The sequence below is a fragment of the Brassica oleracea genome, chromosome C9 (assembly GCF_000695525.1).
Source record: "Brassica oleracea var. oleracea cultivar TO1000 chromosome C9, BOL, whole genome shotgun sequence".
Classification (NCBI taxonomy): domain Eukaryota; kingdom Viridiplantae; phylum Streptophyta; class Magnoliopsida; order Brassicales; family Brassicaceae; genus Brassica; species Brassica oleracea.
In genome coordinates, this window is record NC_027756.1 from 48,145,426 (window position 1) to 48,161,707 (window position 16,282).

Sequence of the window (16,282 nt, forward strand, 5' to 3'; positions counted from 1 at the left end):
TTTTCCAACTAAAAATTATTAAAAAAAGATTAAGAACCCCTGAATGAGTATGTGGGATAATGATGCTGTGATCAGTTACATTCCAATCTCTTAAACCAATGAACCAAAGAGCATCCACGATCTCTTCCTGTTTAGGACGCTTGTATTCTACAAATTGATTTTTTTTTTTAATGTATAGAAGTGATTTTTAGACAAAAAAAAATTAAAACATTGTTTTGGTCTTGGTTCAGTTTGTGCTATTTTAAACAATCTCTCATATTTACGAGATTCTAAATACCACAAAATATTTATCATATTTTTTTAATGAATTTTAATAGAATGACACTGTTAGATTGAAATTTATGTAAGTTTATAAATTAGTTTCAAATGATTAGTGCTAATAAAATTGTAAGTTACTAAGTAATAACCCGCACCTTACGCAGAATGTGATTATTAGTTTCGTTATTTTTTAATAAGGAGACATTAATCTGTTTAATCTGGTTATCAGTTCGGTTTTAGGTTGTTTTTTGGGTTTTAATCACCTAAAATATAACTATCATTTTAAATCAATATTTATTTGGTTTGTTCGGTTAAAATGTTTGATGTTTTTGGTTATTTTCGTGTGATAATAAAAATTACTATTATTTTTTTGTTTTCATGTTATGAATCTTAGATAGTCGTGATGTCGAACCAATGGTTTCATATTATAGTTTCTAAACAGATAATAGTTAAAAAAAGAAAAGAAAATTATCAAGACAAATCATTTTACTACAATTTGGTCGATAGTGAATGAAGCATTAAGAAAAATAATATTTTAACTTCCAAAAAAATTAAATATTTCAGTTGTGGTAAATACTTAGTTACAAGGTGCTCACGTCGATGTGCACATGTATGTGTATGTAAAAGTAAAGAAGGTTGATAAATATATTAAGATACTGTAATTAATACTAAATAACATTTATTTCAAAATAATACATGAAAAATAAAATTCTTAAAATGAAATTATTTAAAAACAAAAATATTGTAAAATTTATATAAACTATGATATATAACTTACATATAATTCTTTAAATATATGTATATATATATATATATGCATATAACATATCAAATTGGATATCCGTTCTTATAAATATTGATATTTTGTGATTTGCTTTTTTTTTACGAATATTGTATTTTAGTATTTGATTTGTTTCGTATAGTAACAGATATCCGGATTTTTTGGTTCGAATCAAAACGGATAACGAATCGAATTAAAATTTATGAATATATAATTTGTCCAGCTCTATTCGTAAACAGTAAAAATAACATAACGAAGAACCATGCATGTGAGTTTTATATTAAAAAAACGTAAAATACATAGTGTGAACATATTTATGTAGAGTTTGGCTGAAAAACTCTCTACATACATTTATTACAATGTTTCGAGATTTGGAGAGGGGGGGGGGAAAGTGAATTTTTGAAATTAATCTATTTGCGAAGATTCAACGAATTAATCTATTTGCAAAGATTAAACGAATATAAGGGTAAAAGTGTAATAAGTATTATACTGTGTTAAACAGGAGTCTCTATCTATCTATCTAACTAGAGTCTCTCTTTCCCCACTTCTTCTTGCCGCGATAAAATCTCTCTCTCTCTCTCGCAAGCTCAAACTCTCACTCTTCTCTTCCTACTCTGATCCCGCACGAGCGCTGAAGTTCTCGAAAATGTCAGTGCGAGTTCTGAACCCTAATGCAGAGGTGCTCAACAAAACGGCGGCGCTTCATATGACAATCAACGCCGCCAAGGGCTTGCAAGATGTACTCAAATCAAATCTCGGTCCTAAGGGAACCATCAAGATGTATTTCTCTCTCTTTTTGATTTATTTTTGTTTTTTCTCATAGTGTTCATCATCTTCACTTCCCAGATGTAGTTTGTTTACTCTCCGATTTGTTGTTTTAATCAATGTAGGCTTGTTGGTGGATCTGGAGATATCAAGCTTACCAAGGATGGGAACACTCTATTGAAGGAGATGGTGAGTCTATTGAAGGGTGCTCACAAGTCTGTGACTTGCGTCTTGTAGTAGTAGAGAACTAAATGTGCTTATGGTTCATGTGATTTGATTGATTTCATGATTTTGATTAGGTAAGAGTATGCTTACTTCTTTAACTGTTGCAGCAAATTCAGAATCCGACGGCTATTATGATTGCGAGGACAGCTGTTGCGCAGGATGACATTAGTGGTGATGGTACTACTTCCACTGTTATCTTCATTGGTGAGCTCATGAAGCAGTCCGAACGCTGCATTGATGAAGGTGAGTCGCTATTTTTACCTAATCTAACTTTAATTTGTATTATAATTAGTTCATTTGTTATATGCCTCTATACTCTTGTTTTAGCTTCTTGTTTTAATTTGTATAATTAATTCATTGGTTTTGCTATGTTTTTGTTTGAAACTGAATCCGTAAGAATTACAAATGGTGTGAGTATAAAGTTTTATAAACTTTTGTAGTGAGATATAGTCCTAAACTCTAATGAAGGTGTATATATGTATCAGGAATGCATCCACGTGTCTTAGTTGATGGTTTTGAGATTGCCAAGAGAGCTACGCTTCAATTCCTTGAGAACTTCAAGACCCCTGTGGTTATGGGTGATGAGCCTGATAAAGAGATCCTCAAAATGGTCGCCAGAACGACACTTAGAACAAAGGTAGTCTTGGTTTTTTGTATTTATCTCTTTCTCATTTTTGATTGATACTTTTCAGCCCCTAACCTCGGTTTACTATTGTGGCTTGTGTAGCTGTACGAAGGCTTGGCTGACCAACTGACTGAAATTGTCGTTAATTCAGTGAGTTAATCGAATATTGTTAATTCAGTGAGTTAATTCAGTGAGTTAATCGAATATTGTTAATTCAGTGAGTTAATTCAGTGAGTTAATCGAATATTGTTAATTCAGTGAGTTAATTCAGTGAGTTAATCGAATATTGTTAATTCAGTGAGTTAATTCAGTGAGTTAATCGAATATTGTTAATTCAGTGAGTTAATTCAGTGAGTTAATCGAATATTGTTAATTCAGTGAGTTAATTCAGTGAGTTAATCGAATATTGTTAATTCAGTGAGTTAATTCAGTGAGTTAATCGAATATTGTTAATTCAGTGAGTTAATTCAGTGAGTTAATCGAATATTGTTAATTCAGTGAGTTAATTCAGTGAGTTAATCGAATATTGTTAATTTATTTAGTCGTTCACATACATATACGCATGGCAAGACCATCATATGATATGATTCATATCTTTTCTTACATTTTGTGTTTGCAGGTACTAGATGTAGATGGAGTTACAGGAGGATTCAATTTTCAGGTTAACATGCAATTTTCATATTTTTTCTTACATTGTGTGTGTTTTTTTTTAAAAATCTATATTTAAAATGTTATGTTTAAGAATTCAATAAATAAATTTGAAGTTTAGTAAAATAATGTTTAATTTTTTTTTTAAAGAACTTTTAAACAAGAGACTTGCAATGGACCACACAAATATAACTGTCTCTTAACTAAGTCTCTTAAACCCACTTTTCCAACTAAAAATTATTAAAAAAAGATTAAGAACCCCTGAATGAGTATGTGGGATAATGATGCTGTGATCAGTTACATTCCAATCTCTTAAACCAATGAACCAAAGAGCATCCACGATCTCTTCCTGTTTAGGACGCTTATATTCTACAAACTGATTTTTTTTTTAATGTATAGAAGTGATTTTTAGACAAAAAAAATTAAAACATTGTTTTGGTCTTGGTTCAGTTTGTGCTATTTTAAACAATCTCTCATATTTACGAGATTCTAAATACCACAAAATATTTATCATATTTTTTTAATGAATTTTAATAGAATGACACTGTTAGATTGAAATTTATGTAAGTTTATAAATTAGTTTCAAATGATTAGTGCTAATAAAATTGTAAGTTACTAAGTAATAACCCGCGCCTTGCGCAGAATGTGATTATTAGTTTCGTTATTTTTTAATAAGGAGACATTAATCTGTTTAATCTGGTTATCAGTTCGGTTTTAGGTTGTTTTTTGGGTTTTAATCACCTAAAATATAACTATCATTTTAAATCAATATTTATTTGGTTTGTTCAGTTAAAATGTTTGATGTTTTTGGTTTTTTCGTGTGATAATAAAAAATTACTATTATTTTTTTGTTTTCATGTTATGAATCTTAGATATTCGTGATTTCGAACCAATAGTTTCATATTATAGTTTCTAAACAGATAATAGTTAAAAAAAGAAAAGAAAATTATCAAGACAAATCATTTTACTACAATTTGGTCGATAGTGAAAGAAGCATTAAGAAAAATAATATTTTAACTTCCAAAAAAATTAAATATTTCAGTTGTGGTAAATACTTAGTTATAAGGTGCTCACGTCGATGTGCACATGTATGTGTATGTAAAAGTAAAGAAGGTTGATAAATATATTAAGATACTGTAATTAATACTAAATAACATTTATTTCAAAATAATACATGAAAAATAAAATTCTTAAAATGAAATTATTTAAAAACAAAAATATTGTAAAATTTATATAAACTATAATATATAACTTATATATAATTCTTTAAATATATGTATATATATATATATATATATATATGCATATAACATATCAAATTGGATATCCGTTCTTATAAATATTGATATTTGTGATTTGCTTTTTTTTTTACGAATATTGTATTTTAGTATTTGATTTACTTCGTATAGTAACATATATCCAGATTTTTCGGTTCGAATCAAAACGGATAACGAATCGAATTAAAATTTATGAATATATAATTTGTCCAGCTCTATTCGTAAACAGTAAAAATAACATAACGAAGAACCATGCATGTGAGTTTTATATTAAAAAAACGTAAAATACATAGTGTGAACATATTTATGTAGAGTTTGGCTGAAAAACTCTCTACATACATTTATTACAATGTTTCGAGATTTGGAGAGGGGGGGGGGAAAGTGAATTTTTGAAATTAATCTATTTGCGAAGATTCAACGAATTAATCTATTTGCAAAGATTAAACGAATATAAGGGTAAAAGTGTAATAAGTATTATACTGTGTTAAACAGGAGTCTCTATCTATCTATCTAACTAGAGTCTCTCTTTCCCCACTTCTTCTTGCCGCGATAAAATCTCTCTCTCTCTCTCGCAAGCTCAAACTCTCACTCTTCTCTTCCTACTCTGATCCCGCACGAGCGCTGAAGTTCTCGAAAATGTCAGTGCGAGTTCTGAACCCTAATGCAGAGGTGCTCAACAAAACGGCGGCGCTTCATATGACAATCAACGCCGCCAAGGGCTTGCAAGATGTACTCAAATCAAATCTCGGTCCTAAGGGAACCATCAAGATGTATTTCTCTCTCTTTTTGATTTATTTTTGTTTTTTCTCATAGTGTTCATCATCTTCACTTCCCAGATGTAGTTTGTTTACTCTCCGATTTGTTGTTTTAATCAATGTAGGCTTGTTGGTGGATCTGGAGATATCAAGCTTACCAAGGATGGGAACACTCTATTGAAGGAGATGGTGAGTCTATTGAAGGGTGCTCACAAGTCTGTGACTTGCGTCTTGTAGTAGTAGAGAACTAAATGTGCTTATGGTTCATGTGATTTGATTGATTTCATGATTTTGATTAGGTAAGAGTATGCTTACTTCTTTAACTGTTGCAGCAAATTCAGAATCCGACGGCTATTATGATTGCGAGGACAGCTGTTGCGCAGGATGACATTAGTGGTGATGGTACTACTTCCACTGTTATCTTCATTGGTGAGCTCATGAAGCAGTCCGAACGCTGCATTGATGAAGGTGAGTCGCTATTTTTACCTAATCTAACTTTAATTTGTATTATAATTAGTTCATTTGTTATATGCCTCTATACTCTTGTTTTAGCTTCTTGTTTTAATTTGTATAATTAATTCATTGGTTTTGCTATGTTTTTGTTTGAAACTGAATCCGTAAGAATTACAAATGGTGTGAGTATAAAGTTTTATAAACTTTTGTAGTGAGATATAGTCCTAAACTCTAATGAAGGTGTATATATGTATCAGGAATGCATCCACGTGTCTTAGTTGATGGTTTTGAGATTGCCAAGAGAGCTACGCTTCAATTCCTTGAGAACTTCAAGACCCCTGTGGTTATGGGTGATGAGCCTGATAAAGAGATCCTCAAAATGGTCGCCAGAACGACACTTAGAACAAAGGTAGTCTTGGTTTTTTGTATTTATCTCTTTCTCATTTTTGATTGATACTTTTCAGCCCCTAACCTCGGTTTACTATTGTGGCTTGTGTAGCTGTACGAAGGCTTGGCTGACCAACTGACTGAAATTGTCGTTAATTCAGTGAGTTAATCGAATATTGTTTACTGGCTATGAGTTAATCGAATATTCAGTGAGTTAATCGAATATTGTTAATTCAGTGAGTTAATTCAGTGAGTTAATCGAATATTGTGCGAATATTGGTGTACGAGGTTAAGCTTGTTTTATAATTATCTCCTTTCCATACATAACAGGTTCTTTGCATCCGGAAGCCTGAGGAAGGTATTGATCTGTTTATGGTGGAGATAATGCACATGCGCCACAAATTCGATGTCGACACAAGATTGGTATGTCTTTGACATGTGTGGCTTAACATTGTTCCCTGGAAGTTTTCATAGTTTTGAAAATTCAAAATACTTAATAATGTATATATTTACTGGCTATGATTAAATGTTTCCATAGTTTTGGACGTGTTTCAAGTACCACATTGATTTCTTCCTGATTTAGGTTGAGGGGCTTGTTCTAGATCATGGTTCAAGGCACCCTGATATGAAACGACGTGCAGAGAATTGCCACATCCTAACTTGCAATGTGTCGCTGGAGTATGAGAAGAGGTGTGTAATATAATTCTTTGGTCAATTCTCTGAAGAGAAATAAGAGCCTAGATGTTGCTGGTGATGCAGATTGATATTTCTGTTTATCTATCAGCGAAATTAATGCAGGGTTTTTCTACTCTAATGCGGAGCAGAGGGAAGCCATGGTTACTGCCGAGAGGCGATCTGTTGATGAAAGAGTTCAGAAAATTATCGATCTCAAGAAAAAGGTGGGACTGAAACCACACTTACCGGAGCCGTATTTGAAATTCTGTAAAAACTAATAATGCTTTTTCCTTGTGCAGGTGTGTGCTGGTAATGATAACAACTTTGTTATCATAAACCAAAAGGGTATCGACCCACCGTCATTGGATCTTCTTGCTAGAGAAGGGGTAAGCTATATAATTACTTCTGTAAATTCTTGCTTCCACACTAATGTTACAAACAGTTGAAACCATTCTAGACCAACGCTTAGATAAGAAAAATACTACAGAAGAATGGTCTGATAAATAATAATCCATGGACGCTATTGGTGGAAACGGCATTTAGTTCTGGGCTTTCCACTGAGAGGCGTTTGAATCTAATTACATTTCCTCATCTCCCAAGATTATTGCCCTTAGAAGAGCAAAGAGGAGGAACATGGAACGTTTAGTTTTGGCCTGTGGTGGAGAAGCTGTGAATTCTGTTGACGACTTGACCCCTGAGTCGCTTGGATGGGCTGGACTTGTCTATGAGCACGTTCTCGGGGAGGAAAAGTACACCTTCGTGGAGCAAGTGAAGAATCCTTATTCATGTACCATCCTCATCAAAGGTAATAGACCAACTTCTATCTTTTCGTTAAATTTTTGAAAGGTTCATTTATTCCCGTATTCATGATTTATTGAATTTCTAGGGCCCAATGACCACACCATTGCTCAAATTAAGGATGCGGTTCGTGATGGTCTAAGATCGGTCAAAAACACCATAGAAGACGAGTGTGTTGTGTTAGTAAGTACCTTATTATCCTTTCAAGTATTTTGTGACCTTTTGCTCGTTTCTCCTTAATGTCAAAGAGACTGTTAATTCCTGATTGAAACCGTTGTAAATTAAGGAAATAGACCTATTGTATAGTTTTTTCGTTATGTTTATGCACGGTTGCATCTTTATATAGGGAGCAGGAGCTTTTGAAGTTGCAGCAAGGCAGCACTTACTCAATGAAGTCAAGAAAACCGTTCAAGGGGTAACTGAATATCATTACACATACTCAGATACTTTAGTGTTTTCATAAGTTGTCTAGATAACTAATACTATCATCAATGTTGCAGCGGGCCCAACTTGGCGTTGAAGCTTTTGCTAATGCCCTTCTTGTGGTGCCTAAGACACTTGCAGAAAACGCAGGTCTTGACACCCAAGACGTGATCATTTCTCTTACGGTATGTATTCATCTATTATCCTCTTCCTCAAACCGAAATCAATTCCGGAAACAAACAAATATTTGATTGCTCACTGTGATGCGCCTATGCAGAGTGAGCATGACAAAGGAAACGTAGTGGGATTGAACCTTCAGGATGGTGAACCAATTGACCCACAGCTCGCTGGTATCTTCGACAACTACTCAGTGAAACGCCAACTTATCAACTCAGGGTAATGTTTGGAAGCAACCAGCCAATTTTTTAATAAAGTTGTGGGTTTTGGTTGAAGCCATTTTAATACTTGATTGTGTTGCAGGCCAGTGATTGCATCGCAGTTGCTTTTGGTGGACGAAGTGATTCGCGCAGGAAGAAATATGAGGAAGCCTACTGCTTGAAGTCCTTTGCTTTTCTTACTTGCTTTCGTCGTTCTAACAATCTCAAGATTTTGTCTTCTTTTTTCTTTGTTGTGAAAGTTGTGTTAAACATGTGCTTTGGTTATGATAAACATCTTTGACCTCGTAGAGCTTGTTGATTTTGCAAACTAAATGGAACAACAAACAAAATCTTTTACTTTTCTTATAGTGAGTAAACCACCCTTATTGTAGAAAGGCCAGAGTCAATACTCAGTTTTTATAAAAAAGCATCCATTACAAGGAGGATCTTTCTGGTCCATAATCAACAAGAAACAAAGCGACCACTTTATACTGGTCCGACTCAAATCAATTATGCGGTGGACGCTGAGATTTTTCCCTCTTCTTGAATCATGTACTCTCTCTTCATTTCTTCCAACACCTTGTCATTGGTGCTGCAGAATCAACAAGAAAAATATGTCATGATTAAACTGACATTCAAGCATCTGCCTGTTCTCAAGAGATTTTCATCAGGGAGTCACAAAGAAAGAAAGAACTTGTGCACCAAGAACAAACTCGATCTCGACTGTGCTACACCATTAGCTAACATAATGATCATATCTCCAAACATGAATACAGTTATCATGGTAAGCCAGAATCACAACCCCCCTTTCATAAGTTTATATTTGCTTACATATTACTAGCAATGATGTTCATGACCAGACTATGCTTCTCCTAACCACAACATGTCTATAACAGAGAAAACTCACAACTGATGGAGGCAAGTGTTGAGCTCTTTAGCTTGCTTACGACATGTCCACACAACAGAGAAGGTTCTTCCGGTGGCGCATTCAGCATACTTGGAGACGTACTGATCACATTCGTTTAATGCCTTTGCCTTCATCTTGCTACGCAGCGCTATCAAACAAAGTAGTAAACAATCAACCTCTTAACACATCACCATTAAACTTCAAAACAAATCTCCAAGCTCAATCAACATAGAAGCAGCAATTCAAAGAAACCAATGTTAATTCAATTGATAAAAGATACTTTTTTAGTCCGAAAGTCCATCACTTTTCGAGGATCAGCGACATGGGTTTGAGAGATCGAGAAGAATCTGCTTCTCTGATGATAAAAACAGGCTTAAAGAGTTATCGTTATCCCATTTAGGGGTTTAGGGTTTAGTAACACAGCAAAAAATGAAGAAGAAGAAGAAGAAGACATTGTTAATTTTACCTTCTTCGACCTTCTTCTTGACGTGATTCTCACGAGCTTGCTCCACATAGCTCCCCATTGACGACGACGGACCTTCTGAGCTGTTTTCTCCGATCAAGCGGGTTCGTTGAAGAAGACTGAAATGGGTTTCAGGGCAAAGGGTGATTCCGTAAATTTAAACTTAAGCAACTTGCAATTTACTCCCTGTAGTTTGATGTATTTTATAAATAGACCCCTATAGTTTTTAATATGTTGTATTAATTAATTACATGGTAGGTAATAATTAATCGGTCCAAAAACAAAATAAAATAATGAATTAGCTAAATGAGACAACACATAACCCTCGAATTGAAGAATCACACCGAGCGAGTGCCCTCTGCTTTTTCCTCGGTTTTCCACTCACTTTCTCTCTCTCTCTCTTTCGCAGCAGATGGCTTCAGCTACTTCCGTCATAGCTTGGTCAGTTCTCTTCTTCTAACATATCTCTGTTTTCTTCATTGATGTTTGTTACTTGATTGTGTGTTTTTTCTCCAGGGGCTCTGGAGAAGATGGGCAGCTAGGACTTGGAACTTACGAAGAAAAGGAATGGGCTTGCGTTGTTGAGGCTCTTGACCCTTTTGCCGTTCGCTCCGTCGTCGGAGGTAGCCGCAACTCCCTCGCCATTTGCGATGGTGGCAAGGTTAATAAACTCTTCTCTTTTTCTTTGCTGGGTTTTGCTCACTACTAACTACTCTGTATAAAAGTTCAATGCTTTGGGCTGTGATTTTCTGCGATTTGATTTTTAAGCTGGATTTGGTGATGATGTCTTGAGAGGGTTTTTGAGATTTGATGGACTAATCGATAGTCTTATTCTGAATCTCATTTTGAAAGGCAGCTGTAGTGTTTGCTTTTGGTTTTGGGTTCTTGTGTTACCAGCTCTCTTGGCTTTATCTGAGAGTACATCTTTTGAAGAAGAAACTAATGCTTTTCATTAATCTGGTAAATGTTTTTTTTTTTTCTCAGCTGTTTACATGGGGTTGGAATCAAAGGGGTACATTAGGACACCCACCAGAGAAGAAAACGGAAAGCGTCCCTAGTCTTGTTAAGTCTCTCGCCAATGTCAAGATTACACAGGTTAACAAATCATTCACTTATCAAACTGTCTGTTTTTCTATACAATTTCCTCGTTGTTGTTTACTCGGAGTCTGTGTTTTCAATGAATGGCTCGCAGGCTGCTATTGGTGGTTGGCATTGTTTAGCTGTCGATGATCAAGGCCGAGCTTATGCCTGGGGTATGCATATTCCCTTGGATTTCTATCTATTGATTATAACCTTAAAGATCTTCAAAGATACACTAATACACTCCTTTTCTTTTTGTTACGGAACTTACTTAGGGGGAAACGAATATGGGCAGTGTGGTGAAGAGCCTTCCAAGGACGAGTCAGGTAGGCCTGTTCGTAGAGATATTGTAATCCCTAAGCGTTGTGCCCCTAAACTTACCGTCCGTCAGGTACTTTTCCCCCGTTTACCTCTCTGCATTTACCTCTGGTTTCGATACTTCTTTGTCTAAACCATATTTTCCCCCTAATAGGTAGCTGCAGGAGGTACTCACTCTGTGGTTCTAACCCGTGAAGGTTCTGTCTGGACTTGGGGTCAGCCTTGGCCTCCCGGTGACATGTACTTAACCAATATTCCTTTCATTTATTGATATAACGTTTGTGTTTTCTGGTCTGCTGTTACTGAACTTGGAGTTTGAACTTTCAGAAAACAGATATCTGTTCCGGTAAGAGTTCAGGGTCTTGAAAACGTTCGTCTGATTGCTGTTGGAGCATTTCATAACTTGGCTCTCAAAGAAGATGGGACTTTGTGGGCTTGGGGTAATAATGAATATGGACAACTTGGTACCGGAGATACCCAACCTAGATCTCATCCTATTCCAGTTCAAGGCCTCGATGATCTCACTTTGGTATGTGGTCTAAAACTTTTCTAGTTCTTAGCACTTATACGGAAACCAACTGCCTTCTGATGCTTAATCTGTAAAGGCTTTTGTTATAGCCTAGAAGCTTAACAGTTCTCCCTCATAAAACGCATGTTTTTAGGTTGATATAGCTGCTGGAGGATGGCATTCAACAGCTTTAACCGAAGAAGGAGAGGTATAGGAACTGATACACTCTATTATTATTGGTTCTTTGTCTTGCCATTGCTGAGTTTTCTCTGAGCTTGATGTAGATTCTTGACTGTCAATGTTGTGACTTGGTTATATCCTATTAGGTGTATGCTTGGGGGAGAGGAGAACATGGAAGGCTTGGGTTTGGTGACAATGACAAGAGCAGCAAAATGGTTGCGCAGAAAGTTAATCTCTTAGCTGGAGAAGACATCATTCAGGTAAAAAGAACTAAAACCACCAGTTTCTCTACTACTTTGGAAGCTCATATCATGAATCTTTTCTCCTCAGGTCTCATGTGGTGGAACTCATTCAGTTGCTTTGACAAGAGACGGTAGGATCTTCTCGGTAAGTTCTTAAAAGAAACAAAAAACATTTTGTTTGTTGGGTTAAACTAAAAGTTGAAGTTCTAAACCTCTCTTTTTATATCTTGTGATCAGTTTGGTCGAGGAGACCATGGTAGACTCGGGTACGGAAGAAAAGTGACAACGGGACAGCCATTAGAGCTTCCTATAGACATTCCACCACCTGAAGGACAGTTTAACCATGCTGATGAAGAAGAGGATGGAAAGTGGATAGCTAAGTTTGTGGCATGTGGTGGTCGACACACTCTAGCTATTATGGAATGGAAGGCTGATCAAGAGGAGGAGGAAACAGAATAATCATGAAGCATTTTGTTATAGAGAGAAAAGGGGGGAGCAAAAGAACTGTTAAGCTTTTGACATTCCCATGAATGATGAATATCTATATGAAGAGGAAGGACAAATACTATATATTGATAATAATAATCTCATTAAGAAGTTCTTTCTTGTTGTTTTTGGTTGAATCTCTTGGTTTTAAAGGTTGTTTTCAACAACCTTTGACAAGATGAGGAACACAAATAGGGAAGATGTACTTTGATTTTCTAGGTTGTCTTTGTCTTGATCGCCTCCATGAGAAGCATCCACTTCCTCGTCTCTTCTTCTGCTTCTTCATTTCTTCTTCTTCTTCACTCATCTCTTGCTTCTCTTCTTCTTCTTTAGTACTCATCTCTAGCTTCTCTTTTGTTTCTTCTCCTTTTATACTCATCTCTTGCTTCTCTTCTGTTTCTTCTCCTTCTTCTTTACTCATCTCTTGCTTCCCTTCTTCTTTCTCTTCTTCTTCCAACTTCAAATCCTTTTAAACCCATATTACATATCATTTTCAGAAAACTACACGTATGTTGGAACCTAAAATGAGGTATTTTCCTTACTGTTTAGGAAGTTTTGGCCGTTTGGACAATAGTTTCATGGTTTCAGCCTTTCAGGTTCAAAACGTAAATAGTAAATCAAGTTTTGTTTATCCAAATTATTATTTGGTTACTATAATATCAAATGAGACCGAAGTCTGAGTCTATGACTGACTATATAAATGTATAAGATACATAGATGCAATGCACGCGCATACCTATCTATCTATAGGGAATATAGATAGTATAGTCACGTGAGTTGGACACAAAATCTAGAAATGGGGTCTAAATCTAATGAAAGATTCTTTTCATGAAAGAGTGATATCATATGATTATACATTTTTGTGTGTGTTTCTCTGATTGATACTCATGTGTACTGTGTTTCGTATCTTATATAAAAGAATCTTAATCTTAAAATGAATCTTCAACTTATGTATAAAAACACTAATGTATAAGAGTTTTTATCATTGTCCTTTTCTATGATTGAAAACATTGGTACCAATATTAAATATCGTTTGGTGCGTTTCTTATCTTGCGACTGAATCTAATTATTGATGCACGAGCAACTCAAAATGTTTGTGCAATTATTAACTTCCGTACCATTTCATGGACCTTATGGTAGGGAACTATGTATCTTGAAGGGTCTGACTGGTGACCATTCGGGAAACAAGAGGAACAAACAGAAAAGGAATATACGGGAAAAAAATAGCAGGAATGAAAAGGAATGGTTGTTCCTTCTCAAATTTAACAAGGAATAATTTTATCCTTTAATTCTCTACAAAAACAGGAACGAGAGGGAATGAGAAGGAATTATTATTCCTTGCGAATGGTGATTTTTTATAGGAACGTTAGGGAATGCATTATTCCCCATCATTCCCCGGTCACCATTCATACCCGAATACTTTACAGAAAAACAAAATCCCTTTTTTTTTTTTTTTTTTTTTTTGAAACACAAACAAAATACCTTTTTATTCCAAAATAACACATAAATGAAAAGAATCTTAAGATTACACTAATTAAAAATTAATAATTATTTTTTATATTTGATTTTATTTATATTTGAATTTAAGGTTTAGAATTTAGTATTTAAATGATATCATGATATGGTTAGGAGTCATTTATTCATTATATATATTTTAACTAATGTAATTGTAGACATTTTCTTTACATGTTTACTATTTTTGTTATATTTTTTTTTGGTAGTACCTCTTGTTGACCTTCTAGTTTGAGATTAAATTCCACTGGCGAATCATTAGCTTCCACGTGTCGTTTCAGTGACCGTTCCATGATCGGAGGCGTCTTTGCCGGACTAGGGCTACCAGAGCTAAGATCCACCGACGTACTCTGAATGCCCACATCACGTTTCAGCCCCACAACTTTCTTTTCTGCTGAAAAAAAACACCCCAAGATAATTGAGAAAAGACTTCAAGAAAAGCTAACACCAAAAAGGGGACCTATTTAAAATCAATCACCTCGAACAAGAACAGGATCAGGAGCATAAAGATCCTCGTGAATGACTTTAACGTTAGGATTATCATTGGGTTTGTTTTGACCAATATTGTTCATCAATAGATTCGGATTAGGGTAGTGAAGAGGAGCAGACATGGTGGTGGTCAAGTTTCTAAAAGATCTTGCACTTAATGTTTTAGAAGACAAACACTCCATTGGAACTTCTCCGGACACTGGATTACATATATATTTCTCTGCTTCGTTCCACTTCGAATTCAACGCAAACCCTTCTTGTGTTAACCATTCTCTGTTATTGAACATTGTCTTTGGTTGTAACGCTGCAAACCAAAAAAAAAAAACATAACACATATTTGAACATTCCTCGTTTGTTCTCTATGTTCTTTAGATTTATATTAACATTTTGATTGCTCTTGAGAAACTTACCCTTGAGTGCATTGGTGAAGGAATATGTTGATGGGTCAATCTCGTCTGTTATAACGATTTGAAGTTTAAACATTATCAGACAATTAAATTCATAACACACAACAAATAAGGGAGAAAAAGAGTGGAAGATGTTTAGCCACCTTTGAGGGTGTAGCCAGGAGAAGAGGCAGTACTAGAGATGCTGTTTAAGTATGTTCTTGAAGAAGACTTGTGATGATCTTCTCTAAAGCTTCCAACGTATGAAGCAGAGAACCTTCTTGAAGTAGGGTTTTCTCGGATCAATCGAGCTCTTCGATCCCATTCTCTTTGGTTCATAAACTCATGCTCATCTCCTCGCAGAGCCATTGGAAACGAAATATTTCTTTTGTTTTTTTGTTTTGTTTTGTGAAAGAGCAAAAAACTTTAAGGAGGGAGAATGAGGCAACTAGGCAGCACTTATAATTTTCTCTTATTCTCAGAGTGGATTATTTTAGTCCCTTATTTTATAAAAATCATATTGGGTATCGATAAGTTTCTTCGGCTTCCAACTTAAAACCATTCGGCAATTAGTGGATTGGCACAAGTCCCTTATATATTACTCAAGTCCCTTTCATATTTCCGATGTGAGATCTTCTCTCCCATAGGTATATTAATGTTTAAATTATTTCGAATCTTTAGACAGATAGAAAAATATTTGAAATTTTAAATAAACTGGAATATGGAGAGAAGCTGCTTGCCTTGTATATAAAAATCTTACAATATAGCATTTTTGGGTGTAATCCCCCTTTAGGAATCAAACTCACTTGGCATTTTCTGCTATTGTGTAGTATATTTTTAAAAAATATGGTCCTTCCTTCTCAGTGTTTTGAATTCAAATTCTTCATAACAATTTTTTAATGACTTTTAATATCTCATACATATATATATATATATTGCATGATTAAGTTTATGCAGTTCATTAATTTATTACAAGAATTTATTTTTCTTAATGATAGTCACCAAACGCAACAACAAAAATAATGAATCGTTGTTGTTCATTATCAATTTTTAATTGTTGTTGTTCAAAATATATTTGTGTGTGTTATGAAATAACTTATAATTTATAGTATCGAGAAATTTAAATAAGAGTAGAATTTAATACCCGTAGGAAGCAAATAACACTAATATAAGGGAGAGAGTTTATTATAAGGAAGAAGAAGAAGATGTAATGGTGTACAAAAGAGTAAGATGAGTGATGGTATTTATAGTGAGCAACAATACA

General features: G+C 34.7%; 4 protein-coding genes across 6 annotated transcripts; 2 read left to right on the plus strand and 2 right to left on the minus strand.

Moving 5' to 3' along the window:
• Positions 1 to 1,600: 1,600 nt before the first annotated feature.
• LOC106319343 (T-complex protein 1 subunit zeta 2) lies at positions 1,601 to 8,755 on the plus strand. Of its 2 annotated transcripts, none has more exons than XM_013757635.1 (15): positions 1,601 to 1,819; positions 1,930 to 1,993; positions 2,137 to 2,272; positions 2,515 to 2,666; positions 2,757 to 2,804; positions 6,505 to 6,597; positions 6,758 to 6,864; positions 6,959 to 7,073; positions 7,149 to 7,235; positions 7,450 to 7,654; positions 7,736 to 7,830; positions 7,994 to 8,062; positions 8,148 to 8,255; positions 8,348 to 8,466; positions 8,551 to 8,755. In XM_013757635.1, exons 1-15 carry the CDS (start codon positions 1,686 to 1,688, stop codon positions 8,627 to 8,629), a joined length of 1,611 nt encoding a protein of 536 aa, XP_013613089.1. In that variant the 5' UTR covers positions 1,601 to 1,685; the 3' UTR covers positions 8,630 to 8,755. The 2 variants fall into 2 exon arrangements, with proteins under 2 accessions (XP_013613089.1, XP_013613088.1); XM_013757634.1 differs by lacking the exons at positions 1,601 to 1,819; positions 1,930 to 1,993; positions 2,137 to 2,272; positions 2,515 to 2,666; positions 2,757 to 2,804 and adding exons at positions 5,116 to 5,349; positions 5,460 to 5,523; positions 5,667 to 5,802; positions 6,045 to 6,196; positions 6,287 to 6,334.
• A 25-nt stretch (positions 8,756 to 8,780) lies between these two features.
• LOC106319344 (COX assembly mitochondrial protein 2) lies at positions 8,781 to 9,967 on the minus strand. The gene is made up of 3 exons (XM_013757636.1): positions 9,821 to 9,967; positions 9,355 to 9,502; positions 8,781 to 9,039 (listed from the first exon to the last, which is right to left on the minus strand). Exons 1-3 carry the CDS (start codon positions 9,876 to 9,878, stop codon positions 8,958 to 8,960), a joined length of 288 nt encoding a protein of 95 aa, XP_013613090.1. The 5' UTR covers positions 9,879 to 9,967; the 3' UTR covers positions 8,781 to 8,957.
• Positions 9,968 to 10,131: 164 nt separating this feature from the next.
• LOC106319147 (ultraviolet-B receptor UVR8) lies at positions 10,132 to 12,749 on the plus strand. The gene is made up of 11 exons (XM_013757392.1): positions 10,132 to 10,258; positions 10,334 to 10,478; positions 10,802 to 10,912; positions 11,010 to 11,070; positions 11,173 to 11,288; positions 11,370 to 11,455; positions 11,543 to 11,744; positions 11,878 to 11,931; positions 12,050 to 12,163; positions 12,234 to 12,290; positions 12,383 to 12,749. The coding sequence occupies exons 1-11, from the start codon at positions 10,230 to 10,232 to the stop codon at positions 12,602 to 12,604; spliced, it is 1,197 nt and encodes a 398-aa protein (XP_013612846.1). The 5' UTR covers positions 10,132 to 10,229; the 3' UTR covers positions 12,605 to 12,749.
• Positions 12,602 to 15,450, minus strand: LOC106319148 (reticulocyte-binding protein 2 homolog a). 2 transcript variants are annotated; one of them, XM_013757395.1, is made up of 5 exons: positions 15,183 to 15,450; positions 15,043 to 15,087; positions 14,622 to 14,936; positions 14,356 to 14,534; positions 12,602 to 13,097 (listed from the first exon to the last, which is right to left on the minus strand). In XM_013757395.1, exons 1-5 carry the CDS (start codon positions 15,385 to 15,387, stop codon positions 12,792 to 12,794), a joined length of 1,050 nt encoding a protein of 349 aa, XP_013612849.1. In that variant the 5' UTR covers positions 15,388 to 15,450; the 3' UTR covers positions 12,602 to 12,791. The 2 variants fall into 2 exon arrangements, with proteins under 2 accessions (XP_013612849.1, XP_013612848.1); XM_013757394.1 differs by having other exon boundaries at positions 14,356 to 14,537.
• Between the last annotated feature and the right edge of the window lie 832 nt (positions 15,451 to 16,282).

Coding starts and splice junctions, on each gene's coding strand:
- LOC106319343 (XM_013757635.1), top strand. CDS start 1,686: ATGTCAGTGCGAGTTCTGAACCCTAATGCAGAGGTGCTCAACAAAACG. Junction 8,063..8,147: donor TCAAGAAAACCGTTCAAGGG/GTAACTGAATAT, acceptor TCAATGTTGCAG/CGGGCCCAACTTGGCGTTGA. Junction 8,256..8,347: donor ACGTGATCATTTCTCTTACG/GTATGTATTCAT, acceptor GCGCCTATGCAG/AGTGAGCATGACAAAGGAAA.
- LOC106319147 (XM_013757392.1), top strand. CDS start 10,230: ATGGCTTCAGCTACTTCCGTCATAGCTTG. Junction 11,456..11,542: donor CCTTGGCCTCCCGGTGACAT/GTACTTAACCAA, acceptor TTGAACTTTCAG/AAAACAGATATCTGTTCCGG. Junction 11,745..11,877: donor GCCTCGATGATCTCACTTTG/GTATGTGGTCTA, acceptor GCATGTTTTTAG/GTTGATATAGCTGCTGGAGG.
- LOC106319344 (XM_013757636.1), bottom strand. CDS start 9,878: ATGGGGAGCTATGTGGAGCAAGCTCGTGAGAATCACGTCAAGAAGAAG. Junction 9,503..9,820: donor CAAGAAGAAGGTCGAAGAAG/GTAAAATTAACA, acceptor TTTGTTTGATAG/CGCTGCGTAGCAAGATGAAG. Junction 9,040..9,354: donor AACACTTGCCTCCATCAGTT/GTGAGTTTTCTC, acceptor TTGATTCTGCAG/CACCAATGACAAGGTGTTGG.
- LOC106319148 (XM_013757394.1), bottom strand. CDS start 15,387: ATGGCTCTGCGAGGAGATGAGCATGAGTTTATGAACCAAAGAGAATGG. Junction 14,538..14,621: donor TGATCCTGTTCTTGTTCGAG/GTGATTGATTTT, acceptor GTTTTTTTTCAG/CAGAAAAGAAAGTTGTGGGG. Junction 13,098..14,355: donor AACTAGAAGGTCAACAAGAG/GTACTACCAAAA, acceptor TGGGTTTAAAAG/GATTTGAAGTTGGAAGAAGA.